Source organism: Nanorana parkeri, unplaced genomic scaffold (genome assembly GCF_000935625.1).
Source record: "Nanorana parkeri isolate BGI_ZX_2015 unplaced genomic scaffold, ASM93562v1 scaffold1207, whole genome shotgun sequence".
Taxonomy (NCBI): Eukaryota; Metazoa; Chordata; class Amphibia; order Anura; family Dicroglossidae; genus Nanorana; species Nanorana parkeri.
The window spans coordinates 37155-53616 of NW_017307475.1; the positions used below are offsets into that span (position 1 = coordinate 37155).

The 16462-nt window shown below is 42.4% G+C and overlaps 1 protein-coding gene and 1 long non-coding RNA gene across 2 annotated transcripts in view; one reads left to right on the plus strand and one right to left on the minus strand.

The window, feature by feature from the left end:
* The first annotated feature begins 5529 nt into the window (after positions 1 to 5529).
* Positions 5530 to 16462, plus strand: part of LOC108796991 (nicotinamide riboside kinase 2-like) — a 19398-nt gene continuing 8465 nt past the window's right edge. Inside the window, exons 1-5 of the mRNA XM_018568559.1 lie at positions 5530 to 5785; positions 13142 to 13232; positions 14280 to 14325; positions 14455 to 14638; positions 16333 to 16404. Of these exons, the coding sequence (XP_018424061.1) occupies positions 5760 to 5785; positions 13142 to 13232; positions 14280 to 14325; positions 14455 to 14638; positions 16333 to 16404 (419 nt within the window). The 5' untranslated portion in view covers positions 5530 to 5759. The remainder of the gene's footprint in view (positions 5786 to 13141; positions 13233 to 14279; positions 14326 to 14454; positions 14639 to 16332; positions 16405 to 16462) is intronic.
* LOC108796992 overlaps positions 12031 to 16462 on the minus strand; it is an 11653-nt gene continuing 7221 nt past the window's right edge. Inside the window, exons 2-3 of the long non-coding RNA XR_001941841.1 lie at positions 14191 to 14193; positions 12031 to 12046 (exon numbers count right to left, since the gene is read on the minus strand). This is a non-coding gene — a long non-coding RNA (uncharacterized LOC108796992). The remainder of the gene's footprint in view (positions 12047 to 14190; positions 14194 to 16462) is intronic.

Here is a 16462-nt window from a genome sequence, read left to right on the forward strand (position 1 = left end):
AACCAGCCAACTGTCGCATGCCGACGCGCTGGTTTATACGCGGCAAGCGGGCCAATTGGCTGAAGATGACATTTTTCATCTCAGCATGCTCAGCTACGCGAGCTCTCGCCAGCTGAGCTGCCGAGGAGAAAATTACATGACACACTGTATGCAAAGGCAGTGCGCCACCGCTCCGCGCTGCTTCGCGTGCAGTGTGTCACGGCCTAAGGCCTGCCTTTCCTGGTTCCAAATCCTGGCCCCTATCAGTCAAATGTCAAAATACCAGAACTTCAGCATGCCGTAGAGGATTTGACAATTGAATGACAGTAGATGAGGCTTAGCTCCAGTAAGGGGCAAGCTTACAGATACCCTTTCATGTGAAAAATAAGGAAGCTGCCATTGTGGATTTTTTCTTTGAGAATGTTAATTGCCTGTCTGCCATTGTGATGCTCTGAGTTCAATACATTCTGGGTCTCTGACCTGAAACACATATAAAGATAAGAAATTCTAACACATTTCTGACACACTTTAACACCATGCTTGCTTCAGATATGTGACACAGAAGTATTGAAGCCGGGCAACCAGCATGTACAAAACAGTACCAGTCCTCCCCTTTTCTCATGACAAGGTCACTTCAATTTTCTAGTTAGTTATAGGTTCTGGCTGCATGTACAGCATGGGCCAAGGATCCAAGGAATACCAGGAATACCACAGGGAAACAGTGTCATTCTCTTTACGGGGCTAGTTCACATAAGGGCATTGTTTCAGATTTAGACACCAAATTTTAGGTGTGGAATTCGCAAAGCAAATTTTTAGCAAAATAATTTGTTCTGCTATTATTGGCCTAATAGTATTATAATGTTGTGATAATATGTTTCCCCCTCTTTATAATATTAGAGCTGGGAATGAAATTCACTTGGAGGGTTAGATTTAGGGGTATCTTTAGTTAAAGACAGTGTTAGGGTTCAGTTTAGTAGTATGGTTAAAGTGACCCTATTACGGGGTGTACAAATTCACAAACAGCTTTATACTGACCTGTCCAGGTGGCAGTGTGTTGGATTTACACTCTCTTAAAACCTATCTCCGAATAAAAAAAAAAAAACTACCCTTGCACTGGGGCTACCTCCACACTAGAACGGTTAACTGTTCATTTTTGTCTAGGGGTATTCTGTTAAAGACTTTTACCTGCTCCCTGCTCCTGCTGGCTCCAAGACCAGCAGCCGCAACAGGCGGAGACCCACTGATGTCATCACGTCTAATGCACGGTCCATAGCTCTGTATTAGACATGACGACAAGGGACATTCCACAGCCGGAGCTGAGGAGAGAAAGGTGAGCGCTGACTGCGGGGACAGTGTGGATCAGGTAAGTAAAACTAGTTGAGCAAAAAATGAGCAACTAACACCTGCAGCGCAGGGGTAGCCCCACTGCAAAGGTAGTCTTTGTTTTTTCGCCTGCAGATAGTCTTCAAAGTAAACCTGTCATGGGAGAAGCACAGAGGCTGCCATTGATAATCTCTCCTTCCACTCTTTGTTGCCTCACAGAAGTTCTGAACCTCATTTCTCTCAGGAGGTTCTGCTACTATCTTACACTTCTGGATGTTCTGCATGTTTACAGGACACTGCATGCTGAGGTTCCTTCCTCCGACAGAGGTCAGAGTATGATGCATGTAGAAGGAGTCATAGGCATCCGACACCTCTGTACGTTTTGAATGCTGAACAGTCTGAAGGATGCCTCAGTGCTTAAATGTAGGAGTGTAACACCCTGCCCCGGGGGGTTGACTGTTCTCTGGACCACAGCTGCGGATAAGGATATTCCTTTAAAGGACGGGTATCAGATTGTAGCTCTACCTCTTAAGCCGAGTATGGTTGTAGGCGAGGAGGGAGCTACTCAACATCACACCCCGTATAGCAGCACTTCTACCCTGTGAGATGTCTGTAGGGTAGTGTGGGATATCAAATTGGCAGTTCAAATAGGTAGGAGTTGTAACAGCTGACAAGATATCAATTAGCAGTTCAATAGGTATGAGTTATTAAGTAGCAGTTCAATTAGGTATGAGTTGTACATCAGCAGTTCAATAGGTATGAGTTGTAACAGCTGACAAGATCTCAATTAGCAGTTCAATAGGTATGAGTTACTAAGTAGTAGTTCAATTAGGTATGAGTTGTACAATAGCAGTTCAATAGGTATGAGTTACTAAGTAGTAGTTCAATTAGGTATGAGTTGTACAGTAGCAGTTCAATAGGTATGAGTTGTAACAGCTGACAAGATATCAATTAGCAGTTCAAATGGATATGAGTTGTACATCAGCAGTTCAATAGGTATGAGTTGTAACAGCTCCCAGGATAACAATTAGCAGTCCAATAGGAATGAGGTGTAACAGCTCACAGGATATCAAGTAGCATTTCAATAGGTAGGAGCTGTGAATTAGCAGTTCAGTAGGTATGGCCGAAGCCTGGTACTTGCGCTTGTGTTGACCCCAGGGATGGGGGAGCGTCGGTTCACTGGTGTACTCGTTCTTTGGATCCTCACAAGGGCAGGAGAGGGCTGCTTTGATCAGCGTCCTGCTTCCACAATAGTGGGACGCCGATCAATCAGTGGCCCGCGGCTTTATGTCGGCGGCCCGAGTGAGGGGGCGGAGTCTCACGCCGCGCCTGCGCAATGATGCTGCCGGACCACGTCCGCGAGTGGGCGGCACCATACGGCGCGCCTGCGCAGCAGCGCGGACGGAGCTCGGTCCCGGCCGTGACGGAACACGGTTGTTACAGGGAGATACTGGCTGTTTGAGAGACATGTAGAATAACTTCTCTATGGCAGGAATCTGCTGTTTGCATTTGTTCAGGGAGTGGACAGGGGCCCTTTAAGAATGCACGTCTAAGGGGTATTAGAAGGTAAGTGCCATTGGGGCTGGTTTCAGTCTCTAAACATAACAAGTGAAAAAAAATACCTCTTCATCTATTCTTTATTTAGTACATCAGGATCCAGGTTGTGACTCAGTCATCCTCACTATCGGCAACACAAGAACATCATATTATAAATGACTGGTTTAAGAGATGCATACAAATGACATTGTAAATTTCTGGGCATGGTATTTAATTAATATAGTCACTATAGGATACAGACCATATAGCCATTGTATAGAGATCCTGTGTAATAATCATGCCAAATGCTTTATTACATAACATTTAACCCAGGGATCTCAAGTCTCCCTGATGTTCAGGGAGTCTCCCTCTTTTAGATAGCGGCTCCCTGACGTCCGCAAGAGGGGCATTTTCTCCCTGAAAGGTTTACTCTGAGTAAACCTTTCCGGTAAGATATCAGTGGGTAAAGTTTCAGAGTGAGGCTTGCCTCTTGGAGGAAGGTCTTGTGATCTCTAGAGTACTCAGAACGAGTCTTGGCTCTCAGAAGGAAGAAGCTACTTGCTGCACGGAGAGGGCGGACATAGACTACTTTTGAGAGCAGGTACAGGCACTGCTGCAGGTTTGAGAGAGTGCTGTTAACCCTTTGTGGATAATATAGAATCAATTATATGTCCTGGTTATCATAACCTGAAAAGAAAAGTATTGATTTCCTATTGTTCTCAGCTCCATCTAGTGGCCATAATGAAGCATTACATCGCATTAAATTCGACCTGCATAGAAAATATACTAAGAACAATAATTTTTGACTTTATTCACACAGAACAAACATTCACAGAGATCCACAGGGTGAATGGCTTTGCTAATTATTTATAAATAAATGTCCTAAAGTTATGTAGAGGCAAACCCTTTTTAGTTTTCGGTGGAGGGGTTAGACCCGCTGTTATGTTTTTATTGCTGTCTGTATCCCGGCTGATTTGCTCTTTCTACTTGTTCTGGTGACTAGTGTTACCGAGGTAGTGAGGGGAAATCCAGGATTTTAGTGTTGTTTCAAGAGCAAGAGGTGAGCGTGAATCAGTCCTGGGGACAAGGTCCAGGGGCCCTAGTCTCTCAGGCCTTCTGCCTGAGATGGTACAGTACATTTCCAGAGAGGACCAGCTCATGCTTTTGTAGGCCTGCGGAAAAGGGAATGTAGTGTAGTGATGGCAGACTGGGGAGTTGAGATTTAAAAATGAGAAGCCCAAATACAGATTATTCTGTACATATGGAGTAGATCACATGAGAGCAGACTTTCCCAACTAGGGTGCCTTCTGGCTTCCTCAGGGGTGTCTCAACATTTTCTGATGGTAGGACTTTGCTGCGAAGGGGGGACTCTAAAGTAAAATGGGGGATTTCAATATGAAAGGGGGGCACCTGGTGTGAAGGAGGGCTCCTGAATTGAAGGGAGGACTTTGATGCAATGTCCATTGGACACCTATCCTCAGTACTCAGTACATTACTGAGCTCTGTGTTCGGCCGCTGTCAGGCCGAAATGACACAGTGACTGGACGGTGGCCGGGACCGGAGCTCAGTAATGCTGTGTCTGAGGTACTGAGTGTCACTGGAACTAGCCTCCTGATGAGAGTGCACGCTCAGCCCCTCTGACATGCACAATGGTCCACTCTGCTTATTGACGCTGCATTTTTATCAGGCTCAGCGTCAGTGAGGTTACCGCCTGGAGCGTCCTGAGGTAGGGCACTGCCAAAATAAACGCCACAGGCGGTAATTGACCTAGGCCTGTTCCAGCATACAGCCATTATTTGAAATTTTTGACATTTTATTATGAATTCTCTCCTTGGGTCCCAGTATGGTGACATTTTATTATGAATTCCCAATTCCGGTATGGTGACATTTTATTATCAGTTCTCTCCTTGGGTGCCAGTATGGTGAAATTTTATTATCAGTTCTCTCTTTGGGTCCCAGTATGGTGACATTTTATTATCAGTTCTCTCCTTGGGTCCCAGTATGGTGACATTTTATTATTAATTCTCTCCTTGGGTCTCGGTATGGTGACATTTTATTATCAGTTCTCTCCTTGGGTCCCAGTATGGTGACATTTTATTATTAATTCTCTCCTTGGGTCTCGGTATGGTGACATTTTATTATCAGTTCTCTCCTTGGGTCCCAGTATGGTGACATTTTATTATTAATTCTCTCCTTGGGTCTCGGTATGGTGACATTTTATTATCAGTTCTCTCCTTGGGTCCCAGTATGGTGACATTTTATTATCAGTTCTCTCCTTGGGTCCCAGTATGGTGACATTTTATTGGGTCTCGGTATGGTGACATTTTATTATTCTCTCCTTGGGTCCTAGTATGGTGACATTGTTCTAATTCAGGTCCTTTTATTAAAGACTGTTAAGATAAAATGTATAAGTGGCCAGAGTAGGAAGCACTATTGTCAGGTAACCAGAGGCGGCAATGAAGCTGCAAGAAGCGTATTTTGGAAAGATTTCCTCTCTGCAGCTTCATTCCTGAAGGCACGAGGTGAGAATACTCCGGACGTCACCCCGCCCCCTCCCCTCGTGTCACCCGGTGCCCGGGAACAGCTGCGAGCAAGGACAGCTCTCCTCGCATTCTTAACCGGGCTATGTGACGTCACTCCGCCCGCCCCACGACGCTCTCCCTCCTCCAATGGGATAAGGACAGTCACCTGCCGCACCCCCGCTACTTCTCGGACCGTTCCCTTTGCCCGCTTTTAGCTGTGTATGATAGACCGAGCTCGGTGCTGCTCTCCCGGACCATGGAGTCTTCTACTAGTAGTTGACGTTTAATTCCCCTCCTCCTGCTCTCCGCGTTCTTCTAGGGTTCCATTCCATCACTCTCTCTGCTGGACTTCGCCTATCTCCACCTTCTGACAAGCCTAGGCTTTGACAGCAGCGCGCCATGAAGATCATCGTGGGCATTGGCGGGTAAGAGTGTGCGCCCATGGACGGGGTCTGTGTGGGTGGCTTGTACTGGGGGGAGGGAGAAAGCAGCTGCTGCTGGGGGAACTACAAGTCTCAGCATGCTGGGTGGACTGGTGGTGTGATCGAAGGCTGTGAGAGATCAGCCACATCAACGTGTTCTGACACCATGTGCTCTCCATTCGGATCATGAGTCTGCCATGTGTCTCCGCTCATTGTGATGATAGGGTGCCCTCTATTGATAGGCGATCCTAAAAACATGGTCATGAGTCACCGATGGAGGGAACATCTTCTAGAGAACTGCCCTGAGCCCTCATCTGAATTGTATCAGTCCTGGAGAACATCGGGATGGTGTAGAATTCATTGACATGATGAAAATACAAACAATGTATCACTGGTGACGTCCCATCTGTCATGTGTTGCACAGTAGCAGTGCAATACTTGATTCGCTGCATTGTCTCCTATTGAGTTTCTTCTAACTTCAAATCAGGTTTTGTCTGTCACTTTTTATGTATTTGTTATGGGTGTAAGATACAAACCTATGGGTGGGGGGTCAGCAAAGACTGGCACGTGGAGGGAAATGTGCCAAGTTCTATGTGGAGTGTTTCTGTGCCAAAATTAAGAAAAGTGGTGCACAAAATAATGAAATAGAAATATTCTGATGCACAGCCATTGCTCATGAGAAAAAAAAAAATCTTCCGGTTCCTAAATCCTCAAATCTGTGTTACGTTTGTTAAATGGAGACATAGAAGCTCAATTACACTTCAGCAATTTCCAGCTGAATATTATGAGAGCTGTTACTATTTAGAGCAGCAATTCTTCCCCATTTATAGTCAACCCTAGTAAATGTAAAAAAAAGTATCTGTTGTCCCTCCAAATCCATACCAGACCCTTATCTGAGATGGTGGATCTGGTATGGGTTTTAAGGGGGGGACCCCATGGCAAAAAAACAAAATGGGGGTCCCACATCAGGAGACCCCCTCTTCACGTTACACTGTGTGAACATTTCCTGGCACCCCTGAGGTGGCCAGAAGGCACCCTGGCAGAGAAATGCTGATTTCGACTCTTGCCCACCTATAACACTTCACAATGTACACCTTCATAGAGTGTTTTAGCCGCAGAGGAAACGGCGTGTCCAGTTTGGAACTCTTTGTAAGAACCGTGGAGCAAGTTCTTGATTCATTCGGTGCACACCATCGGATATTTATAGACAGAGGTCTCACAGCACTTTCTATGTGAGTTATCATAGCTCACACCTCATAAAACTCGTTTTTATAACGTTGTTAATTTGATGCATAGAAGATACACCAATATTTACACCACCAGACTGATGTGTTTTTTTTTTAAATCCTTTCCCGCAATTTTATCTACCTAAAAATGTTATACTATGGGAATAAACATTTCCCTCCTTTTTTGGGTAGGTGTGTCCTCTCTGATGTTGTGTGGATGTCTTTACATTCCCTCCATTTTTCTTGGCTTATGTTTCAAAACTTTCTGAGATGAGCTGTTTTTTTTTTTTTTTTTTCTCTCTTTTCTCTATTTCTCTCCTTTTTTTTTTCTCTATTTTTTTTTTCTGTTTTGTGTTGCTGCAGCTATAAATAAATAAATAAATAAAACGATTGGACAGGTTCTGTGAGGGATCATTTGATTATTTGTACGTTGCACAAGGTCTCCCACCTAAATGAACATAATCTATTTCTGTTACTAAAATAAACTTGCTTTGGCTGGGGTTCGTGGAAAAAGGTTGTTGAGAAACTGATCAAAATGTTCACATTGTAGCTATGTTACTCAGAGAGGATTCCTTGGCTTTGAATGTGAATTTGTGTGTTGAATGTTTGAGTAGAAGCAGACAATGACTGTTGCTGTGGTCTGGCAGCTTTGTTTTGTCCCTCAGAGTTTATTTTTCAATAGTGAGACCAATAAATCTGAAATAAATAACCCTTTTTGTGAAAGAGAACCAGTTACAATGTTTGTATCTGTAAACCTCCAATAAGAAATTGTATCTATAACGGTCCTATTTTTTATTGTATGACTGAAAGCAAAACAACCCCCCAAACTATGGACAATTTGGCATCCCTAAAGGTAAAGAAAAATGTAACCCATAAAGTGAGCTGGTTCCAAATTTTCTACAATATTTATTTATTTATTTTCAATTGTGACTTCCATTTTTTTTAAATTCATTTTTAATTTTTTTTTTTTTCAAAATTAATTTTCCCCTTGACCACCTCATTCCATAGCTAAACTATCATGTTTTCACACAACTACTCTGAAGGTGCCCATACACCTTACGATTATCGGACGATTTTCGTATGCGATCGACTTTTCGTCCGATAATCGTATGTGTGCATTGCAGTGTCCGACCGACAGTACTGTACAATCATACGACTTTTGACGGTCAAGCATGTTTGAAAACTTTGCTAGATCGTACGATTTTCATAAGGTTGCTGGCATTTCCGTCTGTCAAAAGTCGTACGATCTACACTGCGCCTGCGCTAAAGAAAATACGGCAAATCAATTACCGCATTTCGTCCAGGTGCTTTTCAGTAATTACGGCTAACATAATCTTGCGATCATCGGGGCAGGATGGGGCTGCCGTACGAAAATCGTACGACTATTCGATCATCGGACGAAAAGTTTCCTCCGATAACCGTAAGGTGTATGGGCACCTTAAGCGGCTTATCAATGTTTAACACAAGATTCACACATTTTTTTTCCAATTGAATTAGTAAAATGTGTGAAACTTGATGGAACACATTTATAAATGGATCACTGTGAAGAACCCCTACCAATACTGGCTGTAAAGTCCGGTGTCGCCTTGTTCTTTATACAATCCTTGAGCTGAATTTTTGTAGAAATGTATATGGACCTTGGATAATTTTATGCACTTTTGTTTCCACTTTTAAGTCTTTTTAAATTTTTATTTTTTATTCTAAGCCACCCAAACAAGTCTGTTTTTCTAGCTTTGCCTTGTATATAAACCACGCACTTTTTTTTATTGCTGATAGCTGTATCCCTTAGGAGTGATGTATACAGGACAGTACTGTACTTGCGTCACAGTTCTATTTCCTTTTGCAGCTGCTACTTGGCATTGAGTGCTCCTTTCATAGCTTACTGTGAGTCACTACCCACATGTTATCGGACATTTTAAGCTTAAATAGTGTTAGCAGAGGCACCCAGCAATGTTCTGTAATAGAATTGCTTCACAGCAAGTCAGCAGTGTATGGGGAAATGTCTACTTGATATCGGCTTTCTGGTTTATTAGTAAACTGTTATTAATTAGGATTTATAAACCTAATAACTGGCTTCCATGTTTTGGCAACAGGTCCTTTCATCCATGCGTATGCAATGCTTATCCTAATATACGTGAATTAGATTATAGGTTTATGAAAAGTTTCCAGGAAGACGGGTCCTCCAAACTGTGCCAAGCTTTATGTATTCTGGCACTCTCTAAGAATGTGTGAGCCTGGCTATATTTAATGGCAGATAATATATACTCTACGTTTTAAATAATTAGCATTAACAATAGCCACTCTGAATAAAATGGACTCTAAGACAGATAAAAATATTGTAAATATGAACACTGCTAATAATATAAATAGAGGGGCACTGGATACATTGCACTCAGTTGCAGAAAGATCATTTGTGCCCCTGCAGCAGAAAAAGCACACTTTTTTTTTCTTCTATTTGCCATTAAAGATATAGAATAGACTTGGTGACCGTAAACTCAAGAGTTAAATCTTAAAAATGCATTTGCGTACCTTAACTATTAACAATAATGTATCTTATTTGTGTATCACTATCCTTCCTTCTGGAGGGAGGCCACTTTTGTTCCTCATGGTCCCTGTATGTGTTGAAGAGTAGCCACCGCCCCAAACTCACTCATGTGATGGACTACAATCTCACGTTTAGTTTACTCATTTGTATTGAGATTGTAGTCCATCACAGGTGTGACCTTGGAGTGGTGACTACATTACAACACACAGGGAGCATGGGGAACAAAAGTAGCCACCCTCCAGAAGGAAGGACAGTGTCAGCCTAATTCAGAGATGATTTGAGGATCTACAGCCGAGTGATACACAAATAAGATACATTTTTGTTCATGGTTAGGGTACTTGCATGCATTTTTAAGGTGTAACTCCTAAATTTACTGTCACATTAAATCAAGACCTAACAAACTTCAAGTATATATTATGTTTGTGGAAGTCATTTTCAGAATTGTTGTTCTGAGGCAACAGACTTACAATTAAAGTTCATAAAAATGTTTGCCATGTGGTAGTCCATGGTGGGTGAATGCAACATAATGATGACCATAGTGGTGGGTGAATGCAGCATAAGGATGGCCATAGTGGTGGGTGAATGCAGCATAAGAATGACCACAGTGGTGGGTGAATGCAGCCTAATGACCATAGTAGTGGGTGAATGCAGCCTAATGATGACCATAGTGGTGGGTGAATGCAGCATAAGGATGGCCATCGTGGTGGGTGAATGTAGCATAATGATGACCATAGTGGTGGGTGAATGCAGCATAAGGATGGCCATAGTGGTGGGTGAATGCAGCATAATGATGACCATAATGGTGGTCTCAGCTTATCAGCAGTCCAGAGTTCGACCGTTCAAAGAAAAGAAACCTGTACTGTGCCTTTGCAAACCTGAACATGCTAACTGCCTAGTTGTATCTAGGTTCTGTACATTCTGGGTCACAGACCTGAACCAATGTGGCATCAAATGAATTCAGAAGACCAAATCTGTGTAGTGTGACCTGTACCAGACTACATAGTGAAGTGGCTGTATGACGGTGTAACAGTAGAAGGCCACACAGGGTATCTATCCTTTCTGCTGTTCATTATGATTTTTCCAGAAGTATAATCCACTTTGTTAATTTTCCCTTAGAAGGTAAACACATTGGACTATCTGTGATTGGAAAACATTGTTTGGTGCTGTCGGCCATGGTTCAAACTGGACTCAACACATTGGTGAACTCAGGGAATGGTTTAATGCCTTTTGGGGTTAACTGGTAAGCGGCAGGGAGCTGGACATGTGTATGAAATATGGTGCAATCTTGTGAAACTTTTAATTTCACTTCCAGTTTTTTCAATTGCAGTTTGTTAAACTTTGGACAAGAGCACATGTTTTCCCATTCGTATTGGTAGAAGATAGTGTTTGATAAAAGTTGTTGGTTACTGGCATGAAAGATTCATTGCATTCTTGTGTCTGATATATTGCTAGACAGATGGTAGAATTGGGTAACGTGTACATGGGCGTTGTTGATGTGTCCATGTTGCGGTGCACTGTATTGGGGTGTACAGTAATACACCCCATGCTGTAGGTGTCTTGTGCTCGCTGTGTTCAAGAATCAAACTGCTGCTAAGTTTTCTTTATTTTAGAATGGGTTAGGATTTGAACAGCTATCAGATTACTTGTCTCCTGTCCCTGATAAATTCTTCATAGGAACATAAGGATATCTTTTTTGTGTGTGTTTATTATGGAAAACCTTAAAGTAAAGCCGTGCTTTGTAGCATGTAGGGCAAAGCAACAGGTTTGTTTTAGGGCCGGTGCACACCTAGGCGGCAATCATACATGATTCAGCTCGATTGCCGCATGGTCAGGAGTTGCCTATGTGTGCACCGATCACGCTGTGGGTGCCATTGTTTTCTAATGGTACCGCGATCGCACGGTTTCCCGCCAGGATTCCACTAAAACAGTTGCTTGTATTGCAAAAAAAAAGTACCTTTTTTTTTTTTTTCTGCAATTGCTGCACGGATGTCACCTCATTGAAATCAATGGGGCCACGTGGCAATCGCTGCCTGCATTGTGCAGGACCGCGCAGGTCTGCACAGGGTCCTTAAGGCAGAACTCCAGGAAAAACATATATTACCCTTGCAGTGAGGCTTCCCCCTTTTTGCCTAGGGTCAAAAATAAGTTATACTCACCCGATCCCCCTGACCCTCTTAAACTAGTCCCTAGAGTCTCTTCCCCTCCGCTGCAGCGGTCTGATGAAGTCCTCATGCTCTGTACACAGTGTATAGGATGCTGAGGGACATACCATCACTGCAGTGGTGGAGGAGACTGGCTATGATGGCCATCTTGAAGGATCAGGTGAGTTTAGCTTTATTTTTGTCCCTAGGCAAAAACAAGCACTTAACCTTTGCAGTGTGGGAGTAGCCCCACTGCAAGGGTTAATATTTTTCCCGGCATTCTGCTTTAAAACAAACCTGTTGCTTTGCCCTACATGGACAAAACACTTTAAGGGTTTCCATAACCATATTGCTTACATAGGGATATGGACTGATTGTGTGTGACCAGTGCTGTATGCTACTCCTCACCCAGAAGTACTGGGCATTTCCTTTTGGCTCTGTCCTGCTGGTGCCTGCACATTACATCTCAATAGCTGTGGTACAGGACAGTGAAGACTTGTGCTGCTGGATATAAACACAGTGGACATGTAGCCATTGGATGAAGTAATTAAGGAAACTAAGGAAAGGATCACAATGATGAACGCCACACTGAACAAGTGCCTGAGTCCAAAAAAGCCAACACATTTCAGGGGCAAATACAGCCCCCTTCAGGGTTACAAAACAAATATAAGTCTAAATTTGTATTTGCTCTGTGTGGTCATCATTTTGCTCTTTTCCTTGAGCTCTACAAGTATCCGGTGTGGTGTACAGATGTTTTTGGAGCTGCCTAACCAGAGCCAGTGCTCTCTTCCCAAGCTCCTGGAAACCTGCTCTGCCATAAGAATGGCCTGGAAATCCCAGCACCTCTGAAACGTTTTCTCGTTTGGAATCTGTCTCATACCTGAGCGCTGAGCTAATAAGACACTCAAAACAGTTGTCCTCTAACAAAGGTGCGGTCAGGATCACATGAAATAAAACTAACTCATCTTGCATTGATGGTTTTACCCACTTTGAACTGTTTTTTTTCAGTGGTCAGCGGAAGCAGGGGATTTTATTATTATTATTATTATACAGGATTTATATAGCGCCAATAGTTTGCACAGCGCTTTACAATATAAGCAAGAATTTACAATCTAAATACCATTCACAACAAGATCACTCTCCACTGAGCTGCCATTTGTGCTCTGACATGAGTGTACATCAGGACAAATGGCTGCACATGAGAGGTAACACTGTACTGCACTTCTATAGCAGTTTTTAGGATTGGCGATACCGATCATTACAAATACTTTTTCCGAAATCCTGCCTGATATTCATTAAACTATTTAAGATTGGGTTTCCAATGCTACATTTTATTCTAGTGCTTCCATGACAATATATATGTTGAGGATGAAGTTAAATGTGGGCATAATGTGCTTTAAGATATTCAGAATTGTCTAAGTGGTGGTCTGTCTTTGCTTTATTTTAGTGTTACCAACGGTGGCAAGACCACTCTTACGAACAGATTGATCAAATCTCTTCCCAATTGCTGTGTCGTGCATCAGGATGACTTTTTTAAGGTAAATGTCTTTCTTTTTTTTACCTTAAATACTGTATATTGCTTTAAGATGAATGATAACAAGACAGCATATCATTAGGTAATATAAAACATAGTGATCTGTGCTGCTTATGTTTGCTTGCATCAGTTATGCTCACATGTTCCAATAATGCTTACATGGAATATTTGCCAACTTTTACATATTAACAATTTAGGGCCAGTTTGGATAGTGTTTTGTTAAAGGAGATCTATGAAGTGAGTTTGGTTTTTCGCTCATCCTCATAGTTAGAGCCAACCTGTGACAAAGAAGCTGCCACAGATCGGCTCTATTGATCAGGAAGTCAGCAGAAACATGCAGTCTATCCGCTCACTTCCCGATCGTCTCCCTGTAGTGAACAGTGACTCAGTCACCTCTCTCCGCAGGGATTTCCCCCTCCCTCCCCGATCCTCCAGCGCTGAGGAACGAACGGGAAGAGGGCGGGCACAGCTGGCTTTGCCTCCAGATAGGCAGAGCCAGCTGTCACTCGCACAGCTGGGTGGATCTGGACAGTATTGTCAGGATCCACCCCGCTGCGGGGCTGTTGGTATATCGTGGGCAATAGCCCGCAATATACAGAACTTTGGGTCACGGGAGGAGGTCAATCTATGTCCTCCTGTGACCCTAAAGAGAACTATGGGGAAAAACACCCCCATAGTTCTCCTTTTTAACTTCTCTCCCTATACAAGCCTGTGGGAATGTGCAAATGTAGCTGAATCATGTTAAATGCAGGTCAAATGCACCCACAATATATTCTGAATTATCTCAAAAGTGTCTCAAACTGATGTGAAAAGAACGCTGCATTTACCCATTCATGCCTATGAACACAGGCCCTAATTGTGCTTTTTGCCCTTTGAGTTGGGGGTCATATTTTGCCAAGAATGGGGCTTTAAAAACTTGCATTACTGGCAGATAGGTGCCCAATAGGCCTGAGTCACAGAACTGTCTGCTTTTTGTAGCTGTCTGCTCTGTGCAGTGGATTGTTATATAGACATGATCTTTGTACATCTTTCTTTGTCATCACTGTTTCAGCCTCAGGACCAGATCAGAGTTGAAGATGGATTTAAACAGTATGATGGTAAGACAGTGATCATTGCTTCACTCGGATAACTGGTGAAGGTGGAAAGCAATTCAACATGTAATCAAACCTCAATGAGGTGACTTGATACTTTTTAACTGCAACAAAAATGTGATTGTCTTATTCTAGTGATCGATGCTTTGGATATGGATGCAATGACTGAAACTGTTAGAGCTTGGGATAAAGACCCTGTGAAGTTTGAGCGATCTCATGGTATAAACAACACCGTAGACAATGAGTCATGCCAAGAAACTGAAGAAGAAGAAAAATGTCACATCCTGATTGTGGAAGGATTTCTTTTATACACCCATGAGTAAGTATTTCATCACTTAATCTGGCTGGCCAACAATAGTGCTATTAAGGCCTTTGTGTGTGCCCGAAAAAAGGAGAAAAAGTAAGACGCAACAGTAGTTTGCGGTACATTAAATAAAGTATTTTTCCACGGTTGCAGCCAAATTGGGGTAATTTTATACCTTTTGTGTGTTACATGTTCCCATTCACATAGTATACTTAAAAATAAAAAATTTAAATGGTTGCTTATGTTTTATACTTGCTTTTTTCTGGAAAACATATTTTGATCTGTCATTGCAACTGGCCGCAGCCAGCTGTGATATCGCATCCGGCTCCACCAAGTTGTCATTGTGTAATGACAATTCAGCGTCCCCAGGTAGCCTGGGGACACTGATCTGTCATTGCAACTGGCCGGCGCCAGCTGTAAGTTGCAAGGCTTTCAGCGTTCAGCCTGCTTCCAGTTTCACCTCGGCTCAGTCGAGCCGAAGCATATGCCTTCGGCTCGACTGAGCCGCCCAACCAAAGTTTGGGAGCTGTACAGGCTATAGTGAATCGCCCATACAGCAGTCCTTCGGTTCTATTGAACCGAAGGGCTACTGCAGCCGAAGCATCAGCCGGAGCTACGGCTGATCCTGCGGCTAGCTTTGTGAATAACCCTTTAAATTTCCAATAGCCACTGCTACAAAAGGTAGTAAAGGCTACACAAGCCTAACGTCACTCAATAAGATGAGAGCTTAGGTTGTGCAAAGTTTCAATTGATTGAGGTTTAGACACATTATGGTACATTGAGCTAAGTGTTTTAGGATTGCAATGAAAGTTTAATGTGAATAACGTTTTGTATGTTTTATCAAATGACCCAAAATCTTCAGAATATGTTGGCATAGAGAGAGTCTTGTAGTATGGGAAGTTTGTGGCAAAACGATTAACATCCAAGTTGTTTTTTGTACGTTAAGCACCCCAAAAACCAAGCTTAATGTCACTCATTTGCCTTGTGGGAAACCAAAATCCATGAAACTTCCAGGACATGTTTGGGAAGCTAAGAACTTGGGTTGTGCAAAGTTTCAAGGCATTTGATTGAAGTTTAGATACTTTTTTACATTAAGTTCTTTTTACATTAAGCTGTTCACGTTAAATGTTTTAGGATAGTGATAAAATAGTTTAATGTGAAAAACTTTTGGTATAATTTATCAAATGACCCAAAATCTTCAGAATATGTTGGCATAGAGAGAGTCTTGTGGTATGGCAAGTTTGGGGGAAATTAATTAACATCTAAGTGGTTTTTTTGTACGTTAAGCCACATTAAGCTCCCAAAAAAAACAAGCTTAATGTCACTCATTTGCCTTGTGGGTAACCAAAATCCATGAAACCTCCAGGATGGGTTTGGGAAGCTGAGAAGGTAGGCTGTGCAAGTTTCAAGGCAATTGGTTTAGGCACATTATGGTACATTAAGCCATTTTCACATTCAATGTTTTAGGATGTCCCCAAAGCATGCAAAAAAGCTTGTGTGGTTTAGAAGCAGTAATTGCTTAGTTAAACTTGCAAATATTGATGTATAAAATGTCAAACAAATCTTGCACTTCTCCTATTAATGTATAATATTGCACATATATTAAGTATAGTCCTTCGCATTTGTACTGAAGAAGAAAAACCCATAACAATCTGTGTCTGTAGTCTTTGTGCTTTACAATTATAATTTTCTTTTTTTTTAAATTCTAGACCGCTAATACAAATGTTCACACACCGCTATTTTATTACAATACCCTATGATGAATGCAAGAGGAGAAGGAGGTATGTGTATTCTCCTTTTTTTTTTTTTTTTTTTTTTTTTTAATCCTTTCTGTAAAGT